This window comes from Miniopterus schreibersii, assembly GCF_964146895.1.
Source record: "Miniopterus schreibersii genome assembly, chromosome: 21".
NCBI lineage: Eukaryota > Metazoa > Chordata > Mammalia > Chiroptera > Miniopteridae > Miniopterus > Miniopterus schreibersii.
Genome location: NC_138123.1, coordinates 8948880 through 8973341, shown reverse-complemented (window position 1 = coordinate 8973341; position 24462 = coordinate 8948880). Strand labels below are relative to the sequence as shown.

At 46.9% G+C, this 24462-nt stretch overlaps 1 protein-coding gene across 2 annotated transcripts in view; it reads left to right on the top strand.

The window, feature by feature from the left end:
• Positions 1-24462, top strand: part of KIF26B (kinesin family member 26B) — a 280606-nt gene that overhangs the window by 111394 nt on the left and 144750 nt on the right. For both annotated transcript variants that reach the window (XM_081124262.1, XM_081124261.1), the window contains one exon: positions 21296-21462. In XM_081124262.1, the coding sequence (XP_080980388.1) occupies positions 21296-21462 (167 nt within the window). The remainder of the gene's footprint in view (positions 1-21295; positions 21463-24462) is intronic.

Sequence of the window (24462 nt, the reverse complement as noted above, 5' to 3'; positions counted from 1 at the left end):
CTCTGGTCCAGTGCTTTCTCCACGGTGTCCTTCTGTCTTGTCAATACCTAGACATGAAAAGCAGTGTCACTATGTCAGAACCACACTGTGCAAAGTCATTTATCGATTTATCTATCTATCCATTCAGCAGCGCTTTTTGAGCCAGGCACTGGACTAGTTTCTAGGATATAAAGCGCAGAGCTTTAGGCCCTCGAGAGAGAACTTGGCTTGTTGTGAGTGTGTCTTGGCGTCGGAAGCCGGTGGAGAACGAAGCGCTGCTCTGCTCGCCTCTCCTTTACCTGCACCGATGCGTGGGGAGTGGGTCGGGGGGGCATCCAGGGCCGTGCTTTAAGGAGTGGCTCAGAGTGACTCCCAGGCCCCTGATGGTGGGCGGGAGCTGTGACCCTCACTACTGGGGGGCAAGGGGTGGGGTGGGGGGCTCAGGGCTGGGGCTGCCCGGCTGGGTTGCAGCTGTGCAGGACTCACCTTTGACCACCCACGAGCAGAAGCATCCTGTCCTTCCCCTCCCCCCCTGCTCTTGGTGGCTGCAGACACCGCAAGGGTCACAGGGATCCCCCTCGCCTGGCTTTGAGCCCTGTGTTAGTGCTGTTCCCCCCTTGAGCGACCCCTCCTCTTTAAAGCTCTCCGTTGATAAGATGAGTGGTGAGTAGCTTCATCAGCTTAACCTACGACGACAGTCACTGCTCATCTTGTCGCTCTCTGATCCTGGGAGGAGACAGAGTTCAGTTGAAGACTATGTTCCAGTGAGAATGTTCATTTGCTCAGTGTTTTGAGGCGCCCACCCCATGCCGGGTGTCAGGTACTGGGTTAGCTGAGTAAGGCTTAGCCCCGTGCAGGACACACGGGGGACAGGACAGAAGCTCAGATGCCATGCTGGGGGCAAATAGGGTAGAAGCCGGGTACAAACTCCATCCAGGTGTCAGGAAAAATGCAGCTTACTGGTGGTTGTTTGCGTAGCTGTGACTTGGATGAACTTTTATATGAGCAGTAATCCAGAAATAAATAGTAAATATTGTATTCGTGGATGAATCAGAAGATGTATGATGCAGCCAAGCTCTGGATTCCACCTTTAAAAGTATCTTCCAGCCTCCCTTGCGTGCGTGGTATTAGCAGCAGGCAGGGCTGCCCCGACACCTCCCCTGACCCTGACCCTGACCCTGACCCTGACCCTGACCCTAACACTAACACTCCCCACAGTGGGCCTGGGCATTGGTGTGGACCCGAGCAGGTTGGGCAGAAGGGAGGAATCAAAACCAAGTTCAAATTCTACTCTTCTCCCTCATCTGCTTCACTCAGCCTCTGGCCATTCCCCCAGGAAATGGTCAGGGCCCTGGGCTGCAGTCACCAACTTTGGTTTAATATGTACTTATATTTCTGAGGCCAGAACAGGCCATTTTGAAACCTGGAGCTAAAAAGTCACACCCCTCTCCATGGTGGCTCTTTGCTGCCCATCTCACGAGAGTGGAGGGGTTCCCAGGCGTGGCATGGAAAGAAACTCTCTTGACTGCAATGTTCTGGCAAATAAAGGTCTCATTTAGTATTTGGTGAGAATTAGTTTTAAAGAAGAAAGCCCACGATATGAACATTTTAGTGGGTTTGTTGTAATAGAAGAAAACCACTTTCTTTCTGGGTTGATACTTTGTGAAGGAGTAAAGTATATAAAGTAGATTGAAAATATTTTTCCCTTGAAAAAGGGGACTAAACTGACTATTAGAATTATGCACTTTTAATTACTGATTTAAAAAACAGCTACTTTAAATGCCTAGTCACGTAAATGTCACAGTCCCGATTTGCCCAGATTTGCTCTTTTCCCCCTTGTCTTGCACATGCGATGCTCTCAGCATTTATCACTGTGTTTGAAAACTGCCAAGATAACGACTGTGTTAATTAACCTGCTCCAGTGTATTTTCACCACAAACAGGAGCGTGACTGAGGGGGTCCCCCATTCCTTCCACATCTGGCTCCCACCTTCCCCAGAGGAGTGAGGAGAAGTCACCTTGGCAAGGTGATGCCCAGACTGCTCTTCACGGGGGAAGGGGACCAGCCCTCCTCTCATGTCCCTTCCCCGCTGTTGTGACCTGACCTCTAAATTCCATTTGTCTGGGATTGTATTTCTACTGGGAATGCGGCTCTAAGTCTGTGAGTATCCTGGCCATAGAAAGGCCACTTTGGGGTTTGATGTCGCTCACATGCCCGTCTCCTGTAAGGTGACTCTGGAGCAGTGAGCTTTGGACAAGGTGGCAGCGGCCCTGGGACTGGCAGAGCCACCCCTGAGGTTAGACTTGCAGTCTACAAAAAACTGCCCCAAGGGCTGCCATTCCTCCTCGGGTGGGGGAAGTAAGTTCAGTTTCTGTGACATCTAGGCTTAATCATTCAAGATTTCACACTGTGGCCACTCTCAGAAAGCTCATCTTCGGGCACACTCGTTCACACGTGCACACACACACGCAGGCCTCCCGGCATAACCAGAAAAGGGTACAATTTATCCACCTTTATTACAAGAATTGGCTGGCAGAGCGATAGCTTACGTTACGTCTGCATTAAAAATGGGCTGATATTTCAAGCTCATTGTACATAAGCATGTTTATCCTTCGAAGGGTTGTTCTAATCCCTGGAATATTTGAAGCAGGAAATTATGTTTTGGAAGAATGCTTCAGTTACTTAGGGTGTTTAAGTTTTAAAAAATTGTCTTTTTCGTTAGTTTTCAAAATCAGAGTTAGACATAAGCTAGAGTTCCCTCGTTTGGCAAGAAAGAGACCAGCCCACGGCTGGGAGTGTGCTGGGCACTTCCTGCTTTCCAGGGGTTCATTTATCTTCATATTTATCTTCATATCACCCCATTCTTTTGATCTATTTGGTTTTTGATTTATGATTAATTTATCTAGTTTTAGATGACCTATTACAGCAGTTCTCAAAGTGTGCTTAGTGGACCATTTGAATCCCCCAAACCCTTTCATTGGGTCCATGAGATAAAAACCATTTTTATATAACACCCAGACATGTTTTGAATTTTTTTTTTTACTATGTTGACATTTATTAAACCTTTAGACTCTGCCAGGGTGGGAGGTGAAATCACCTAGAGCAGAGAAAGGGATCAGGGCTCTAACTACTTTGTAAACAGTTTCAACCAGTCCCCTTGGTTTAGCCCCAACGTTGCCCCTACTTCCAAAGGTACCTGGTGCCATCAATTCTTGAGTCTTTGGGGGTTTTGAGGTGTAACCTGGGTGTTTTGCAGCTTTGCCCATCACTAGCCTGTGACTCATCTCTTTTGGATCTAAATTAGCACTCACTCATCTTGGTCCCAGCTTCCAAAACTGTGTTGCAGTTGCTTCCTGTCCTGTTTTCTTTGGCCTTGTGAGTCTGTGTTCTCTTAAAAAACCTTTTATTATCATCTTTTTAGGATTTCAAGAAAGAACATTGCTAAAGGCATGTATTTAACCCACCATCTTTAACCACAAGTTTTTTTTAATATTTAAAAAGCAGAAAATTTACTTAGTAGGTGAAATTGCGAATAGTAAGAAGCATTTATTCAGCTCCTACTACTTCTTGAGCAAAGGTTTTAAATAATTTTTCATATCTGCAACATTATAGACCTAATAGAAAAGTAATCAGTTTGATTTGGGTTTCAACATTGAGCAGCCATATATAATTAATACCAGGTTCAAACTCAAGTAGATCTGGGCATATGTATGCATTGAATATACAGTCACTACTGGGGTATTTTAAGGATGCTCTGCTCTTCTGGGATGGGATTTTCTATGACCTTGATTTACTTGAGTTGGTCCATATGTAGTCTACTCCCCTCACTCCCTTTCCTTTTCCAGAAATGGCTCAAATTATGAAATAAAATTAAAAGATAAGTTAGGTGGTAGTGAAGGGGATACTACAATGTAAGGATAATATGGAATTTCCCTATTCACTGAGGAGCTAACCAGGTGCAAGTAGATTTTCTTGGTGACGACCACCTGGGAACAAGTCCTATATATCCAGCGGCTGTTGGAGCAACGCCTTTGCCGTGGTGGGAGTATTTACACCTTAGAAATTGGCAATACTACAGATCATGGTCTGTTTTTCTGGAAAGCTGGTTTTAAAATCTTTTCCAACATACCCTCCCTAGACCTGACTTGAATCTCAGGGCAGCCTGATAAACCCCCAAACCTTCATAATTATGTCATGTGTACATTCCGTGACCTGTGTTTACTCACCACACTGTGGCCCAGGGAGGCCAGGTGATACAATGGGCAAATTACCACATTTAGAGGCAGACAGCTTGACATTTAGATCCTTCCATGGCTGCTTCTAGCTCCGTGACCTTTGGCAAATTCCTCTGAGCCTCAGCTTTAGTTTCTGAATCTGTAGAACAGGAGAAACAATTTCTACTAGCTGTATTGTTGTAAAAATTAACGACTGTGACAGTCTGCCCTCCCAACACTGTCCTGCGGAAAGCTTGGTTTTATAGGTAGAGACCTCGGTGGCCTATTTCTGTATTTCAGCAGGGTTTTGACATCTTTGGTTAGGATTCTTATTTTTATAACAAAATACTAACTTTACCTTTTGTTTATCTGGTCTCTCAAATTTATGAAGCCACTTAATCAAGAATATAGGATCGGTATACTTCAGACTCTTCCCAAAAGAGTGTAATCTCAAACTTTCTTCTCTCCAGGGCTCAAAATCCCAGAGGAGGAGACGTTTGGTTGAGGGTCAGTAATTTAAAGCACAACTAACAGATTATCCAGCCAATATAAGTTACATCCTGGAGTCAGATTAAAATGCTGAAAGCGATATTTACATATTTGGACCAAATCAACTTAACCCTTTTAATCACCTGCCCTAGATTGTGTCTTGGTCTTTTACCTTCAAGCTGCCATCAGAAATTACTGTATAAGACCAACTGTTTTAATTTTGCTGCAGGATTTGCTGTGACTTTTGAATAGAGTATGTTGAGTATCCATTACATGGCTCAATTTCCCTGGTTTACGATGCCCATCCTACACAAGACATCTGTCCTTGATACAGGGAATAACCTTGTCTTTTCTTAGGAACTGGTCTGTCCATCCTCTTAATACAGAGATGTAAAGCTGCTACGGTCTCCCTGTTTGCCTTTGTGCCAGGAGGGTTCGAATCCAGTTTTAGAATCAATCCTAAGAACTGTGTAAACTTTCTTTTGGGCATGTTAGAACTCTCCTCTAGACCCTGTTTTCTACACAATCATATCTGTTTTATTAATTATTTCGTACTTGCCTTTTTAAAAAATGAGAAATCCTTTTATAAATTGTGTCATGTGAGGCTTGGTTATGGAAATTGCAGGATTTTATGCTGGACAAGAGAAGACAGAGGGGAACATGAAAATGTCTTCAGATGTTTGAGATGCTGTATTTTGGAAGAGACAGTGACGTGACTTTGTCGCTCCTGAGGCTAGAGTAAGAGCCAACACGTAGATCTCATCCAGTGAGCAGCTTTGGGTGTGCATTTCATATAGGGTTGACTTTTCTTTATTTGATTCAAAACACACAAAAACAGGCCAAAGCCTGAGATCAACCTCTAGTTGCCCTGTTTTCATCCGACTTATTGCCAAGAGGTCTTTCCTTCATCCTGCAGTAGGAAAAAAAGAGCATTTTGAGATTTTTTAAAAAAAATTTTGAAACAATACACTCTTTTGAATCTAGAAACAGGTAAAAATATCTGTGCATTTACTCAGAGCTTCTATTACATTATCTCAGCACTGTTATGTATGTTATGAGTCGCCAGCAGCAACACATGTGATAATTAAACGTTTCTATGCATGCAGTGCTTTGGGTAGCTCGGGAAGGGGTCTAGTCAGCAATCTTGGTCTCCGCCCTTCAGAACAACTTGCTTAACATGCGTCAATATTGCATTTCTAAATATAACACATCAAGTAAAACATACGCAAGACATAACACAGACATAGAATTGTTGGAATAATTTTTCACATGGCAACATTTAACCCCGGAGAAACTGAAAAACTTACTAAAACTTACTTAAAAAAAATCAGAGCTACACTACTGACTCTTTGGATTACTCCTTTGCAAGTGCCCTACATGAATGTCTCCTTTAGTATCTAAGAAATGGAGGGGTGGTAGATATAGAAGATACCAGTTTTTGAAGGTTACAGAAATTTGGTTACTCAGCCTCTTTGGGGAAAAAAAAAATTTAAATGGAAAAAAAATTGGCTTCTCATTTTCCAAGGGTGCAGTTTTCTGGGGAAGAGACTTGACTGTGGTCTGTGTGTAAGAGGCTGTGGGGGCTCTGACTGGCTGGGAGAGAGGTCAGATTGTTAATTTTCTAACTTACCTCTGATAACTCTTTACATAGACTTTTTTTTTGCTGTTCTAAGTATTTCTTTTTTTCAGCTAGTTTAGTTTCCCTTTGCCTATTTTACTATGAATTATAGACAGAAAAAATGGACTTTAGAAGTGACATAATTTTAATTTTTTTTGAGTTTATAGTGTCTATAGTGTGTAGATTCCGAGTTTATAGTATCTGGTTCATGGTATCTAGTAACTAGTGTCTCCTTTATAGCATCTGTTATAACATTTGCTGATTGCATTTGTGGCTCTCATTATATTTCTATTGGACAGTGCAGATCTAGAAGGAAAGAAAATACAAAGCAAAAACCTCAACTCCTTTAGTGTACCTGAAAGTGCATTCCTGAAGGGAAAGATGAATATCCAGTGATCCCCCATTTTTTGGTTAGGTTTGGGTTTCATTAAACCTTCTTTAATTAAATCTATTGTAAATCTGCTCCAAAGTCCCAAATGGGAAGAGAATTGGACCTTTTTTTTTTTTTTTCCTTAAAAGAATTCTAAGAAATTCTGAACTCACTTAAAAAGTGATTTATTTTTAAAAGCTTGGTACAAAGCTTTCCATTTACTGAGACTGGAGGTATGATTAATATTGAGTTCTTAAGAGGCTCAAGAATTGTGAAAACTTTCCAGAATGTTCTGAAAGGGCCTTTCTGGTCTCAAGGAGAGACATCCAGGGAGACTTAAGGGCCCTTAGAAGCCGCCCATCAGCCATAGGTTTCTGTGTTCACACCTTCCCTCCAGTAAACAAAAACATTGGGGAAGATAAAATATTTATTCCTAAGTGTCTATAACCGGATTTATGGGTATAACTTGCTGGAGATTACCGCCTGTGTAAACCCACGTAACTGTGCACGTAAAGCATGTTTTTATTAGTTCCTACATAAAAATTTTATGATAATGGCAAACAAAGGACCAATTTAGTTGAGCTGAGTTTGTTCTTATTACTCCCGCTCCAACTAGATAAGCAGCGGTGCAAATAAGAGCAGGCTACGGGGAGGGGACTCGGGTGTCTCAGGGCTGGGACAGGGCTGCCTGTTTGGAAGACCCCAGAAGGCCTGGCCGGGAGGTGATGGGGTGAGGCTGGTGCAGTGGGGTGGAGGGGTGGTGGCGGGGCTGCCATCAGCTTTCAAGTCTCTTGTTGAGCAGTTATATACCCAACTGGCAACTGTGGAGTATTCAAGTTTAGCTTCTGAAAAGGCCTGCATAACTGCTATTGAAAGAACTCCCACATACTGTATTTCAGCTGGAGACTTCCAGAGAAAAAAGGTTCAACTGGCTTATTGTGGGTCATCTCCCACTCTGGGATTTAGACAAAGCACACACAGAACAAAGTTCCTTTAAACGGGGTGCCTTCCTCTGAGTCCCTCCTGTCTGGGGCTTGGCAGGCTTGCAGGACAGAGAGCGAGCCCACGCCTCTCGTTCCCACTACGGCCTTTTCATGTTTGACCCTTGGATGTGGCAAATGATCCCCGTGGTGACCTGGATCGGAGGGGAGTGTTTTTAGGATTTGAAGATAAAGTGGCTTTCATAAATACAGCCTTTTCCTTCCCGATGGCGAGTTAAAAACAGATAGTCTATCTGTAGTCTGGAGCAAGTATGATTTGACACACATAAGTCTACTTGGGGGGGCAATAACATGAAATAGTTTAAATGGAATGAGGCTGGGAAATGAAAGATGTGTTATCACAGATATGCAACGACGAAGATGTCTTAGAAATCAGTCAACTGAGACCGTGGGCCAGCATGGGACACACTGGGTTCACTCTGGGCTAAGGTCTGTCGGGGACATTAATGAAATTACAACTTAGTGATCAGAGAGCTGCAGTGGTCTAGTTTCTAGACATAGGACGTAGTCACACATCAAAAACTCATGCCTGAGAAGAGTTTTCGCCCAGGCATCTGGTACATCGCTCCCTCCCAATAGATCTAGACTAGAGTCATTCTGGACAGCCGGCTACTTTGATGGACCTCAAAGGTCTCTATAGAAGGAAGGAGCTTCCATAACTCCCAGCAACCCCACTTTGGACCAATCTAACTGGAGGTCCTTTAGTCTATGTACTTCCTCCGTGGACATGTTTACTGATTTTCAACTGTGTCTTTGTATGTTGGGTAAGTTGTTTCTTAGCATTCTTTCCCCCAGGGGAGGGATAGTCATTCTTTCTCAAAGACACTGCTTGAGCAGAATTTCTCTCTTTTTTAAAATTTCTGTTGAATTTATTGGCCTGACATTGGTTAATAAAATTATATAGGTTTCAAGTGTCCAATTCTATAATCTGTCATCCATATATTGTATTGTGTGTTCATCACCCAGAGTCAGGTCTCCTTCTGTCACCACTGATCCCCCCTTTACCCTCTCCCACCTCCCCCACCCCCCTTCCCTCTAGTAAGCAACTTACTGTCACTTGTTGGAAAAACAGTTCTGGTGTTTGTGTTTATGTGTGTGCTTGCACTTACTTGGGCCTCATTTTAGGCTCGGGGGGAAAAAGCAATCTACTAAATCTTAAGAGACTATGAAATGAGTAGATGTTGTTTTGCTCTGGCTGACGAATGAGCTGGTGGTAAGCCCCGTAGAAGGTCAAATAGCAGAATTTTCCATACTTGCTCCACTGGGGTTACTGAGTAGTAAGGGTGCTCCTGCCACCATGGACTTGACCTTCCAAGATGGACATGGTGCTGTCCGGGCTGACGGGTTCCTACAAGCTCTGTGTCTTCTTGGCTGGTCTTGAAAATGGTAGGTTTCGGCCACCAGCGTCTTTCCGAGATGGCCCGGTGGACGCCACGCTCTGCGTCCAGGCCCGGCTCAGTCTGAATGACTGTCTTCCAGGTGAAGCTCTGCAGATGTCACTGTTCTTTGTGTTGAGGACAGATCGTGGCTCGGGGGAGTTGAGGAAGATCACAAACAGGCTTAGCTGAGATGCTGATGTTGCTGCTCGGTCTCGAGGTTGCTAAGGGAATAATTCCATTCAGGGGGAACTGCAACGAGGCTGATTTGTTAATACAGTTCAGAGTCTTTTAACTGAGCCTTGGATGAATAGCTTTTCAAGTGTGTATGAAAGACAAGAATCCCAAAAGATCGGTTCTGTTTTCAAGGGCAGACCCCAGGGACTCGAGGTTGGTAACAAAAAGGCAGATATGGAAGGGAGGAAGTCCCAGGTCCAAGTGTGTTTGAGGGTAAAGTGCCCTGGCTGGGGTCCCCGAGGTGTCAGGGTCTGCCAATCTTGCTGGCTCTGGTTTGTTAGCCGGGGGAATCTGGTTCGATTGCCCACAATAAGCTCGTTGGTATTGACTTTGCTGGGCCTGACCCATATTATAAAGTTCTAACAAGTGGAAAGTATAGCCGAGCTTTGGGAAAAGCCATCGCATGTACAATAGGAGGGAAAAAACCAACATCTTCAATGAACAGAGGAGAAACTTGAGCGGAATCGCCAAGTAAAGAAATCAGGACACTGGATGGAATGTTACAGCCACAACAGGAAAAAAAAAAAAAGTAGAATATTCATTTAGTGAAAACATGAGATTATACAATTCCCTGGGGTCAACTCACACAGGAAATCTTTGTCTCTTTGCTAATTGTGTGAAAAGCAAGGGGGTGCTGAGAGAATTGCACAGACTTGAAGAAATCTGACAACAGCTAAATTAATTTCAGAATTCAGTTTTACAACTCGTGAGGCCCACGATTTTTAAGTATCCCTAAATTTGAGAATTCAGGCTTAAGGAAGGATTTAAGGACTGTCCAAACATTATTAAACTTCTAAAGGATTCTCAATGTCACTTTTACTAATGAAATACACAGTGAAAACACACATATGTAAATAAGTGTATTTTATTAATAATCTGAATCAGCTGGGTGAACTGATTTAGAAAACCATCAAATGAGTCGTTCATGGGTCAGGTGGCAGGGTTGGGGTCAGTCCCGGTTAGGATAATGACCCCGAGTTGCTCAGTAAGCAGCCCGGCTGAGCTGTTCTTTGAATTTTCGATGTGTAGGGATGATATGAAGTTTAAATGACCAGCTCTAGAGAGTGAGTGGTCCCAGACTCGGGGGAAATAGAGGAATAATCTCAAACCCATGCACGATATTACTGGAGGTCAGCCCACAAATGTTTGGCTCTCCTGTGCAGGTTTTCAAGCCTTGGTTTTGAGTCTGAAGCCATTGTTATTGCGTGAGAGGGATCCTTGTGAGTGGTTTTATTTAATATTCTTTATGGCAGAGCTCTGATTTTGGAAGCTCAGTTGCAGAGGTTAATTCACTTTATTAAGGTCCCACAGCTGGCCATTTGGCTAGAACTGAGCCCCTGGCTTATGGCTAAACTATAGACTCTCTCTATTTCAGGGATTCACAATCATTTTAGAATTCTGCCCTCATCCTATTGTTAGTTTTCTAATATGCTTAAATAAGTTCTGCAATTAGCTGGCTGTACCGCAAACTAGATGTGTGATTTTGGACAACTCACCCCACCAATCCGGGCCATGTGTCTTCACATGGACACATTGAAAGTTGGCCTAGAATATACCTAAGGACTTTTCCAGCTCCATTAAAAGATTGCTTTTTCGAAAATGGCTTTTTGGATAGTGCAGCATTTGGCATTTCTGCAGCTGGTAAACAGAAGACATGAGAGACATGAGGTCAGTCGAAGCTGGAGCCACGAAAGTCTGTGCGTCGCTTTGGAGCCGCCAGCTGACTCTTAAACAGAATCGGTTCCTGTTCACCATTGGTGGTTTGGGACAGTGATGGAGAATGTTGTCGTTGTTGTCTTTGATGTGTTTGTATAAAGTCCACACACATGTTAAATCAGGGGCTGCTTTAAAGATGACCAGGGATGTTTCTAAATGTCCCTGCTTTATATTTGATCATGACCTCATGTTCCACAGAGCACATTCAGTTGCGTTATCTCATTTCATCCCAGACACAGTCTGATACGTTCCTGCTGCTGGGGAAATTATGGCCAAGAGAGTCCCTCCTGTTGCCATCAACCAAGCCAGGCCTAGAACTGCAACACTTACTGAGGCCCCAAAGCATGATATGCCCTTTGTTGGGCACCGGGATCACACTGGCAATTCCGTTTGGTCCAGCCTGTTTCCAGTCTGACTGTCTCTCCTTTGTGGCTGTGGTCTGGAGCTGGCCAGGGCAGAGCAGGGTAAACCCCACAATCTAGAGCCAGCCTCAGTGCTGCCAGCTTCCTCAAAGGGCTCCGCACAGGGAAAAGCCCCTTCCATGGCTGATTGGAGCCCTGCAGACCTGTGTCCCCATAGCTCTGGTGTTGGGGCTCCAGCAGCTGTAGACCTCGCCCCTCGGCCTTATATGGGCTACCACCCCCGGCATCCTGAGGGTGCATGCATGTGTAGCTGTGTATGCATGTGAGGGCATGTATGTGCATGCATATGTGTATGTGTGTATGCATATGTGTGCATGTATATAGAAGTGCATGCATGCATGTATATGTGAATGCACGTGTGTGCACGCGTGTATACATGTGTGTATATGTGTGTGAGTGCATGCCTCTGTTTCCCCAGTTTTGCCCAGAATGCAAGGTTGCTTTTGCATCTAGCAAACTGGCCATTCTGGAGGCTGAGGTGGGTCACTTAGAGCCAGGTATTGCCTACAGGTCCCTCTTGACTTTTTTTCATAAGAGCTGAAGAAAAATATGAGGAAGTAAGTTGCCTACAAGGAACGCGGATTTAAAATTCCAGGCCACGGTGCACTGCTGGCTTTCTGGCAAGTTTTCCAAGCCTTAGCCAGGGCTTCGGTGAACAACAGTGACGCATACCTTGGGAAGGGCCTGCTCCTTAAAGATGCACGCAGGTGTCCCCTACAGACACACAGCAGGTTGAGCGCGGATGGGAAAGGCCGCGGCCTGGAGGCTGCATCGGCCCCCGGGAATCTAACTTGCAGTCTCTCAACCTGATTGCGTTTCCCCTGGAAGCATAGTTATCAACAGTGCCGTTCTGCAAAAGTGACATAAAGTGGGTATCCAGGTATTAAAAAATTCCACGCCCTTTTCTCCAAAGGTTAGAACTGTTTTTCTTTAATGGAAAAGGGAGAGAGCGACTCAGTTTTGTGCCGTGGATCTTTAAATTTCTCAGTGTGTCCATTTTCTCTCCTAGACCTTGGGGCCCTGAGTTTAGCGGAAACTCTTGTCTGGCCCGGGAGACACCAGGACAGACAGTGGGGCCTGTGCCCCTGGGCTGGTTCTCTCCTTTCCTGGGAGCTATTCCTAGGGCCCCTTGCCCAGTGTTCCAGAGAATTCCAGCCCCCCAGTGTGGCTGCCACAGCTCGCACTCCAGCTGGCTGAGAGGGACAATCACTGGTCTTCTCTCCCCTGAAAATAATCTTTTAATGGAAATTTCTACTGGATTTTTTCCTTCTTTCTCTCCTTGTTCTCCTGTTGCTCTTTCCTTTGCCTGTTGCCCTTTGTCTTTGTTCCATGTTTGTCTTCTCCCTCCCCCACCCCAGTCGTGTGTGTCCCCATATTGAATTAAATATATGCTGAAATACATTATTTTTATTGAACAAAGCTATATTTGCCCTATTCATAATTTCTTAAATCAGGCGAAAATAACCTATTCTCTAAAAACAAGCTCTAGCAATCCCAGTTCAACTAAATTAAGTCCATTTTTATTTGCATGCATTTGTTAATGAGTGCATTGCTTGGTGTATTTATTAGGTGTATTCCATATCCAGACTCTGTGCTGTGCTGGCGATACTGAGGGGAGCAAGACCCAGTCCCCATTGTCACAGGGCTTGCCCTGGTTAGGCAAAGAGACCCGTGACATCTGTTACAAGACAAACAAATGCTCTTATGTCATATGGACAGGGTTGGGGACACATGGAGGGGTGACCCTGACCATCAGTGTGGGGAAGAGTGCTCAGGGCATGTGTCCTTGGCCGCTGGCTCTTGGTTGGGTGTTTGGGGGTGGAGACCAATGGTAGCCTTCCCCCAGTAGAAGAGCAGCCCCTGGAAATTCAATACAGGAATAAAGGGGCTCATCCTCCTAGGCCTTGGGAGAAGCCTCTGATGTGTTGACCTTGATTTCAAGGTTGGGTTGATGAGGGTTGTGATTTCCTCTTGACTACTTGACTCAGCCAGACTTTGCTCAGTTGCAGGTTGAACATGCAATCGATTACATCAAGATTCAGACCATTTCATTTAGTTTCATTAGATCATAAAAAATCACAGAACACCAGGTGGAGTGAGCTATTTGTGCATACTGAGAAATTATCCAAAGGATCCGTCCTCTGCCCTTTATCAGATCTTCTGTTGTCACCCCGTCTTCTGAATGGGGAGCCAGAGTTGAAGAGCTGTACTGGGGCGAGATAAACTCAGGAGTAGAAACCAAGCCCAACAGTACTACCTGTTCCAGGGTTTTCCATGTGGCAGAGTTGAAGTTATGATTTGATAACAACGGTGCCTATATCGTAGGGTTTTTATCAGGATTAGACATGGCAGGACATATGTGAAGCTCTTAGAACCTGCCTCGTGGTAAGTGTTCAAAAATGTCAGCAGGTTTGATGATCCGTGAGGACACCTGATGCCATTCCTCAAAGTCACGTCAATGGGACTCCTTATATCATTATACGTCACTGGCTATGTCACCAAAACCACCCCGCAAGACAGAGTTGAGGATTAAGGATGAAAATTATTGCGATTCAGCCTGTCAGCAAGGTGAGGTTAAATGCACATGAAGCAATACTACAAGCTCAATGGCAAGACTTGAGCATTTGTTAAAAGATACACTATAAAAGAATATTGGAGCCTAGAGCTGCCCTCTTGGAACCAAGGAATCTAAGGGAAGACACCAAAGCAGAAATGTCCCTGGTCCTTGGCTTCATCCTGCAGCTCAGTCCTTTCTAAAGCAGGTGGATGGCCCTGCCCCCGTTACCTTCTAGTGACACAGAGAATAAAAGAAAACAGCCATCCGGTGCTGAGGGGCCAGATCTGAGCCCTGATAAGGGACATCATGAAATGTGAGCAGCGTCCTCTGTTTGCTGAGTCTCATCACCCAGGGCAGAGCCCTGGACGAAGGTGCGGCTGTAAATCCCGGGTGAAGAAAAGGCAGACCTCGGGCCTCTGCAGCGCCAGGGTGTGGAATTCTCTCTTGCAAGAGGTCACTGAGTCAAATGCTGTGGCTGGATAATTTTATGGCCGCTAATAAAATTTATAGCCAAAGCAAGCTAAGATAAGGGTAATCAAACTTCCAGCCCTGGGACATGAGAATCCCATCTTGGCCCCTTGGTGCTGGGGGGGGGGGGAGGAGGGGGGCAGACAGCCCGGGGAGGGTCTGTCTGTCTGACCCCTCAAGGCCAGTGGCAGAGTCTGAGCCCCTGGGAGCTGCGAGAACTGGGCCGGGCCTGGAGGCAAGTTTCTAGTTGGGTGGTAACTGCCTGTGCTTGGGGACAGCGTGCCATGAGCCACAGGAAAATGATCTGTTGAATTGAAATGCCGAAAAGCAAACCACGAACGTGAGAGGATGGGAACCAACCCAGTTTTGGAAGAAGACATTCCAGAAATAATGTTAACCCACCGTTCGGGTGTGACTTGGGGGGGCGTAAGGAAGGATGGTGTTCTACTTGCTGTGCTATCTACTGAGACTTCTAAACACTTAAAAACTTGTCCTGCCGATGTCCCCACCCCCCACCCTTTGCAAATCCTGCTCAGGACCGTGCTCAGTGCAGTGCACAGGGGCACAGCCCACCCGCACCCCTTTAGTCTGCATAGCTCTGGTTTCTGGGTAGAGAAGACACAAGCGGGGTGGGGTTAGTCGACATGGGTTCAAGTTTGCTGGATCTATGGGGGCAGAAGGCACAGGAAGACAAGAGCGCCCGTGGAACTACTTGCTGGGGGCTGGGGGCTGGGGGCAGCGGGGCCTCTGCAACCCTGACATGCCCAGACTCTGCAGAAAAGGAGATTGCTCCGGCTTTGAGACTCCCCAGTGCCTCCCTCTTGATGGGGCATTTCTTTCGTTTCTCTGCCTGCAAAGGGAAAAGAAACAACCCATAAAAAGGAAGCATTTTGGCCCCAGAAGGAGTGGTACTAAAGTAAGAGAGGTGATTGTTAAGGCCGGAGTCCTTTATCACAAAATGCCACCTGCCTGGGGGAGCCTGCTCTGTGCCATCCCGTCAGAGCCACATGGAAGTGGCTCTGAGAAGGGACTGACTCATCCTACAGCCGAAGCTAAGGGTCGCATAGAATGGGCCGTACAGCTCTCCAGTGTGGCCTGGATGCTGTGTGGTGATTGCGGGAGGCGGTGCCTCTCTGTGCGCCACCGTCCATGTGACTTAAATGGGGCGTCAGCATGATCAGCTGTACGTGGTTATCTTTGGGTTGGGAACACGTTTCTTGATCGTTTGGGGTTTTTTTTTGCAGTTACGCTTTCCTAATTTATATTTTACAAAGGCTTTTTGGAAGTGTATCCCGGTGTCCCAGTTCCTGAGTGCGTGTCATCCGACAGTGTAGAGGCATCCCTTGACAGCACCAAGGGTTATCTTTCCCCAGATAATTGTGAGTTGGTTTGTGCTCGGAAATATTTATTGGGCACCCACTGTTTGCAAAATCATGAAAACATTAAGCAACAGTGTAAGTAATAAGTACCAATAAAAGATGTCCCCAACCAGTGAGAGAGTAATTGCCTGAGAGAAGATGCTATTAAATGTTATTTTCTGGGATTTGGGGTCATCAGGCCATTAAACGTAGTTAAAGACTGAGCAGGATGCATCTGCTGTCCGTAGATGTCTCTGCACGGGAAATGGATACGCCGGGTTCCCCGCTGCCTTGGCAGAGCCGGAGGGAGGTGGCTTTCTGGGTCAGCAGTGCCATTTCAGATGGACCCCCATGCTGAGCCACTCTGGAAGCTCCCCGTGAAAGGTCAGTGGCTCACAGGCTGCGATTTGAGATGTGGAAGCAACCTTGGTTTATAGGAGCCAGGCATCTTTTGTCTTGATTCTGTGGTCAAGAGCATCACCGAGTTCAAGATTTTCTGTTTCTTCGGGGACAAATCTACAGCTCCTCAGACTGAAGGATCCGAGCAAAATTTGTACACGGTTGAAAGACACGACTCTTGCCTGTAGTTGAAACAGAGCAGTTGCATCTGTGAGGTCTGTGAAAAGCAGTTTCCCGTGCACATGCATGCTGAGGGCCCCACGTGTACAAGCGCACACGTGTGCAAATACACGTGTGCACCGTGTCCCTGGGACTTGGCATTTTGAAAGTAACAGATACTGGTCCCAACTGAAATCAGGTTTTAATCAGATCTAAACCAAACCAAACCCAGTGCTGAGAATCGAGCATCTCCCCCTCCAAGTTTGTCCCCCCCCCCCCCAGCAAGTTTTCAGCTCCCACCCCTAGACTCAGACAGGGACACACACATCATCAAGATAACAAATCCTTTCCTCCAGGACTTAAGGTTTTCAAATGTGTTAGGCTGAGGTTTCTGAATCTGAATTTTCTTAGGGCCAATCATGCATCTCTCACGGTACCCTGAGAGAGAAAATTAATTCAGCACAGCCTGAATAGCAGAGACAAAGTGTCGTCCCCTAAAAGGAAGGCCCTTGGCCCTGGATTACGCACTGAGCGGAAGCTTCTGGATGCCTGCTGTCTTGGGCATTTGCTCTCATTGTGGATGGTGGGGAGGGGGCTGAGAGCAGCCCTGAGGCACGAGGTGGTCCTGAAGGGGCGGGTAAGGAGGGGGACTGGATTGGGGGGTGGGCTGTGGAGTGAAGATCGTCTCAGAATTAGACAAGTCAGGGCCCAGCCTTGGCTCCTCCACTCACTTTCCTGGGCCAGCAGCCCCATCTCTCTGCCCACCCGCTTCCCCAGGGGAAAATGGGTAAATTATCTGAGAACCCGGTTTCCACAGGGGACCAGCTTTAGGACTCGGGGGGCAGCCTCTCACCCGTATGTGTTGTATGACCAGGGGCTGCAGCCGGTGGCCCAGGGTCGGTGTCCTTCAGGAGCAGGTGGGAGGGGACCCAGGTTCAGCGCCTTCGCCTCCTCTGGCCTCCTCTGGCCTCCTCTGGCCTCCCTGAGGGCCAATCTGACCTAAAGATTTGGTTGGACAGGCCCCAAAGATTGGGCCAAGCCCAAATTTCGGAAGCTCCCCATCACCAAACCGCAGATGGCATTTCTGCATGCACACTCCCCGTGTTTTGGAGGCGGGGAGAGAGCACATGGCATGGGCTGGCTGCGCATGTTTCCATCTAGCCTTCTCCCGGGTCCCTCGAGGTCAGTGGCTAAGCCAAGTTTACTTTCTGTAATCCCCAACCTTCTGGAGCCCCGGTTACTCAGTAAACCTTAGTAACTGAGTTGAGATCATGTAATAAAGAACAAAGAAAGGGCTCAAAGGCCGGCCTTTCCACCTGAACTTTCCTGCCTAATGGCCGAATAGCCTTGGACAAATCCCCCGACGACTCTGAGCCTCTGCTTTACCCCTCTGTGAAATGGGAATAGTAGCCAGCCTGCCTCCGGGCTTGAAAATGGTTGTTTCAAGTGAGGCTTGTCTGAGTAATAGCAGGTGTATGAACAAAGGGATGGACAGATCGAAGGGCGTCCTTTCTGCTGCTAATGGTGGTGTAATTGTTACAGGCGTGGGTCTTCAGTCTTCCTTGCTTGAGGTATAACCAGGTTAGTGACAAGCTATCACAGTTGCAAAGAGCCATGGAAAGAATTTGGATGCGAGCAGTTCATCCAGGAGGCAATTCTTTTGTTTCTTATGGTGGAACAATTCAGTGACAGCCTATGGGTGTTGTCCTGTGGGTAGTTTGCAGGGTTGAGGAGTACATTCTTGGTAACAAGCGCTACGGTACCTTGGTCAAAAGGGCTCCATGAAAACCCAGCATTCAGAAGCTTACACCCCAGTGCCTGTGTGAAAAACGATAGCCAGTCTGACAAAGGGGCTTCCTCTCTCTCGGGATGATTTAGAATTGATATGATTTTAATTGTTCAATTAAATCTGCTATAGCTGCTCCTGTTGAGAGCAAGCCTAGCTCCTCTATTTTTCAGGATTAATAAAGATGTGGCTAAACAGAGGTAGTAGATAGAAGTTGCCGTAGGCCAGCTAGTTGTAGATTATGTTTGTACAAAATATTGACTGCCAGTGAGTTGTACCCAACTTGCCGGGAAATACATAAATGTTGTAGATACAGGAGACTAAGAAATATTTGCATGAATGCCTGCTGCAGTGCCTAGCACATACTAGGTACCCAATATGTGTTTGTGCATGTGAGTAAGTGATCAAATGAATTTGTGGGCTGAAAAAAAGGCAGCTCTTGATCCCCATATTAGCACATAGTGGAGCCAAAACACTACACTGGTGGTGACAGGAAGGATAGATACTGTTGTGTTCCAATAGTAAACAGAATTGAAATACAGTGTGATTTTTAAAATAACTAAGCCTTCTTATTTAAAGTACTTAAGATTGAGTTATATAAAGACGAGCAGTTATAAAATAAGAATAGCTCAGATTTATTCCACAAATATGTTTTGAACATCTCTGTGTGCTAGGCATTATTTTGATTGCCTGGGATACAGTGGTAACCCTCGACCTACTGTCCTGGGGCTTTTGTGTAGTGAGAGACAATGACCTATTGAATACACAATATGAATCAAGGTAAAGATACTGAAGTTCTGTAAAAGCATCTGACGGAGGGTGGAAGGAGGGTGGAAGAAGGATTCTCTGAGGAAGTGATGCTTGAGCTTGGATATGAAGGAGAAAAAGAAAGCTTCCAGTTGGAGAGCGCAGGCAGGTGCAAAGGCCCTGGGGCAGGAGCAGGTGTGTCTGAGGAACTTAAGGGAAGCCAGAACCCTAGAGTGCAGAGGGTGAGAGGAGGTATATTAGCAGTTGCTGTAGCTATTTGTATATATTTTCTGAAAGCTCATATTCCTAAAGAGGATACTGGGTGTAAATACAAATGAGAACATGAACTTTCAGGTGGTGAGAGTCTATGAGAGTGGGCATTTGGGGGGATGCCCTCTTCCCATGTGGGACGACCAGAACTCAACTCAGAGAATGCTCAAAAGGAACCACCGAGGGAGCTCAGCCAGGCTCTTAGGATGGAAAAACATGGACTGGTCCCCAGCGAAATCATGACACTGACTATGTCTGGAAAGGGGGGACTGCAAGGGACTCTGGAACCACCCAGAAACCTGTGCCTCTGTGTCGCCATTCATTACATCCATCCTTAGTGGCTTCTTGGAGTTTGCAGGGCACATGTAAGGCCAGTGCACACACCGTGAGGCAGGAGAATCCCATTCCCTTCGCTCCAGACTCCAGGTTAGGACAGTAACGGAGAGGAAACAGCACCCAAACAGAGGATCAGATGGTGACCACGCAGGCAACCCCAGCTACGTAAATTGTCAGAAGCTGCACACACACACTTGTGTACTGACTTTTCTCGGATGTCTTTGTGTGTTTAGTATGTGTGTCTGAGATTGTAGCTATTTGATGGTGAAAAAAGTGGTGCTACAAATTTGGGGACTTGCTGTATGGACATTGTCCAGGATGGCATCATGTTCCATGGGGGCTTTGTAAGTGCTGTTTTGTGGTGATGACAGCGTGGTGGCCATGTCCTCAGCCCCCTGGTTGGTCAGTGGTCCCATCTAGCCTGCCTTGTCCCTTGAGGAGAGTGGCAGCCGGTGGAGAGGAGCCCATAGCAACAGGCAGTGGAGAGGTGGCCGGTCCCCTGCACTGGGCAGTGCCCTGGCTGAGTGCTGGGGACATGTTCCAGGCATCCATTGCCTCCACTCTGGTTTCTTTTATGTGGGTCGGGTTTCCTTACAACGCATCTAATGAATGAGACTAAGAAAGTGTGTGTTGGCAGAGTTTCAGCTGAATAAAGCCGATCGTTCCAAGTAAGAGCATGAATTTAAGGGGAGCAAAGTTTCAAGTCAGTGGGGCTCAGAATAATGGCTATTTTGCGAATAATGCGAAGTACAAATGTTTTTATGTCCAAACGGTTAACAAATGGGACTCTCTCGCGGGTCTGCTCGGTGACAAAGCAGAAACTGTTCCCGATCTCCCCTTTCCTGCACTTGCATTTTCTTGGCAATTAGAGACATTGTCCACTGAGCATTTAAGAACTTTGAGCTGGCTGGAGACTTTTTTTTTTTTTTGAACAAAAGTTTCCTTTTTTTAAAAACAATTTTTGCTTTCTGCAAGTAGACCGAAGTTTTAAAATAACAGGTATTTGAAATAGCACATTAGACTTGCCTGCGTAATTATTACATTTGTCACGGGATTAGCACTTTCCCAAAGTATATTTCTACACAAGTTTCTCATTTTGCCCAGAAGTACGTAGGTTCTCCATGGCATGTTATGTGGATCTGGGCAAAACGGACCCAGCCCCATCGGCTAGAACTTCTGTTATAAAGGCAATTATTGCCAATAAAATGGAAGCCATTTATCTTAATGATCCAGTAGGAAAATTAAGTCTGTTGAAATGATCTAAACCCTCCCCATAAGCCCCATTGGTAATTCATGGCTGCTCTGTCTTTTGTTAGGAGCTTTTCTAAGTCATCTGCGTGCTGACTGCCTACAGCAAGCAACAAATAGTGCTTTAATTCCTTATGTTCACCATTAGCAGGTTCACGTCTCCCTTAATAAAGTGAGCATTGGGGCCCATTCCTGGTGAGACACTAGCTGGCACTGGTCGGTGTTACTGGCCTGCTCTTGGGCTGCAAACAGTGTGGATATGGTTCATGCTTCTCCAAACAGACGGGAGACAGACGTAATTGAAACTTACAGTGTCAGGGGGTGATTTTATTCCATTATTTTTAATGCAAGTGAGGAGGCATCCTAGCTGAAATGCTGAAAAATAGCCTTGGAGAAGCCGTAAGCACCACATGTGCTGTGTAATGGGGGGACGCGCTCCTTCCCTGTCCCCTCCCCTCTGCCCACTCTGGGGAGAGGCTGTCAGTGGGGGTCAGGAGGTGCTGTGAGCCACAGGTAATGAGCTCGGTGTCCATTTGCCTCCTCAGATCTCCCAGCTGATGACAGAGACTGGCCGGGAGGGCCTGTCAGAGGCGGCGCTGAATCGCTACAATGCGGACAAGCCTTCAGCCTCCAGTGTCCCAGCCCCGCAGAGCTCCTGCGTGGCCACTGAGACTTCCACGGGCACCTCGGTGGCTGCTTCCTTCTTCGCAAGGTAAGAGGTTTCGAGAGCCTCGGTTCTTTCAGAGCAGCCTGTCTGGGTAGCCTCTCGCGTGGGCCAGTTGAACTAAAACACTAGGAAGAGCTCTGGCTGGTGTGGCTCAGCTGGTTGCGCGTCGTCGGGTGGGCTGAATGGTGGTCGGTTCAATTCCCGGTCAGGGCACATACCCAGGTTGTGGCCTTACCCCCCAAGCAATGTTTCGCTCTCACATCAATGTTTCTCTCTTTCCCTCTCCCTCCCCCTCTCTCTAAAAACTCAATTAAAAAATATTTAAAAAACAACTACAACACTAGGAAGAGTTTGGAGCCCCTCTTTGACCTCACTCTTTAAGGTGGGCTTCTCAACAGTGGACTGGTGACATCCTGGGCCAGATAATTCTTTGACGTGGGGACTGTCCTGTGCATCACAGGGTGTTCAGCGGCATCCCTGGCTCCTACTCGTTGGATTGCTATAGTACCTTCCCCACTTGGCGACAACCAGAAATGTCTCCAGACATTGCAAATGTCCCCTGGTTGTTGCGAGCCACTGTTCTAAGAATACGTGGCTGTAAAGATGGTTTTCCATGGGGTGAGGGCCTTTGTGGGTGCAGCCCTGTGGCCGCTGTTTCCAGATTTATCTTCTCACTACAGAAGGAAGGGCTTAAACATTAACCATTAAATCGACGGTGATTTTCTTCCTTCTTGGCAGACTAGCTGGATAGTTACCACATACTACCAGCTAATCTTAGAAACTTTAAAAACACGAGGAACAAAAAAGAAAGGTATTTCAGCAATGTTTCCTGCCTAATTTTAGCAACAGCGGAGACAGGGCAGCAGACGGGGGGACAGCTGAGCAGGAGAGCACGCCAGGGGCGTCTGAATTCAGGGCCCTGGTCTCATGAATGGAGAAACTGAGGACCAGGAAGGCGGACCTATGAATTCATTCCCGGCAGAGCCAGGCCCAGAAGCCAGATCCCTGTGTTCTTCCCTCTGTCCCTGTGACCCGTTCTTTATTCGATACTTGGAACTAAACCTTAGAAAACCTTTTCTGCCTCGGATTTGTAAGCTCGTGACCCTGAAATAAATATGAAATCAGAAGACCCCTTGGGGTTCAAGTTCCAGGTCTGCCCCAGCTTCCTCATGTCTGAAGTGAGGGCAACACCCACTGCCCAGGGTTGCTCTGAAGATTAAGACGAGTGTCCACTACCAAGCACTGTACAATTGTTAATTCAATATGACTCGGTTAGTATGGCAGCCGGAGGAACGTTGGGTGGCTTGTCTCGTTACCCCCATGAAGGTCACATCGAAGGCACAAATGCGAGGAAGGGGCTCAAATTAGGAAAGGGGCAAGTGAGAGGAGGGGCGGAGGGCTGCTATCCCGGGTCAAGACGCAGGTAAGTCCGGCCGGTGTGGCTCACTTGGTTGAGTGTTGCCCCATCCTGTGTCTAACACGCATATTCACCCCTCCACGCACCCATTCCCCGCTGGGCCCCACGCCTCCCGGAGAGGGAGGCAGCTCTCTAATAACCTCCCTGTCGCTGATGGGAACAGAAAGGTGGAGTATCTTTTTTTTTTTTTAAATATATCTTTATTGATTTCAGAGAGAGGAAAGGAGAGGGAGAGGGAGAGATAGAAACATCAATGATGAGAGAGTCATCGATCGGCTGCAGCCCGCAACCCGGGCATGTACCCTGACTGGGAATCGAACCCTGATCGCCTGGATCCTAGGTCAACGCTTAACCGCTGAGCCACGCCCGGTCGGCAAGGTGGAGTATCCTGCTCAGGGTATGAACGCCCAGCAATGGGACCCGGGATGCAGCTCCCCTCTTTGGCTCCCCTCAAATCCACGCGATGTCAGAACCAGCCCGACTCGTGCAGGTCTCCATGCGGCCGCATCTGGCTCCATCCCTGGCTCCAGAACTGGAGACGCTTTAGTGGCTGTGCTTTGGTGTCAAAGGACAGGAGCCTTTCTGCATAGGGATTTGGGGGCAGAGTCGGCTCCTCCGCCTCAAATCCCTGCTCCCCACTTTTCAGTGCTCTCTACTCGACTGTGCAGTGGGCGCGCAGTGCTCAGTCTGCAGGGCCCTGGGCTCCCCTGCAGCTCCCAGTGAGGACACCGTTTGCCATACTGGTGGCCCACGTGGGTGACATTTACCGAACACTCAGTATGCATCAGTCACTGTGCTAAGCTCTTAACAGGCCAAATCTCCACTAATCCTGTGAGGTAGGTCCTGGCGTCTCCCTGGTTTTATGGATAAAGACAGAAGGGTCCCAAGGTGGTTACTGACCCAAAGCGGCCCAGCCAGGAAGGGGCAGGGTGGGGAGTCGAGCCTCGTTTCCTGTCACTTGCTGCTATCTCGCTATAAAAGAGTGATTGGAATGAGTGGCCCCTGCAGTCTGCTGAGGGCTGCAGCCGCCCGCTCGTCCCTGGGACACGAGCCTTTCTTTTTAAATGCTTGCTTTTCAGAGAAAGCAGTGAGGCTTTTGGCCAGGGCTTCCCTAGGTGTGGTCTGTGGGCAGCAGCTGGGCCGATGCTGACTGGTCTGTGACAAGGGTAGACATTGAGAGGAGACATCTAGAAACTTCTGGAGCAAGTTGACAGGATGATTTTAGGTGTGTTGAATCCAAGAATTAAAAAGTGGGGCTTAGCCCTGGCTGGTGTGGTTCAGCGGTTGGGCTTCATCCCAGGCTCTGAAAGGTTGCTGGTCCAATTCTTGGTCAAGGGCACATGCCCAGGTTGCAGGCTTGATCCCTGGTAAGGGGCAGCCGACCCATGTTCTGCTCTCACATCGATGTTTCTCTCTCTCTCTCTCTCTCTCCCCCCTTCTCTCGTCCTTGCTCTCTAAAAAAAAAATAATAATAATTTTTTTAAAAAAGTAGGGCTTATGTTTTGAATACAACTAGAAATAAAAGAACGAGTGATTCTTCGTCACAGTTTGAGCAGCCCCGCTTTAGAAAACAGCGAAGCTCAGAGCACTCGCCCCTTTATACCTCTCTCACCAGAATTCTTCGTGTC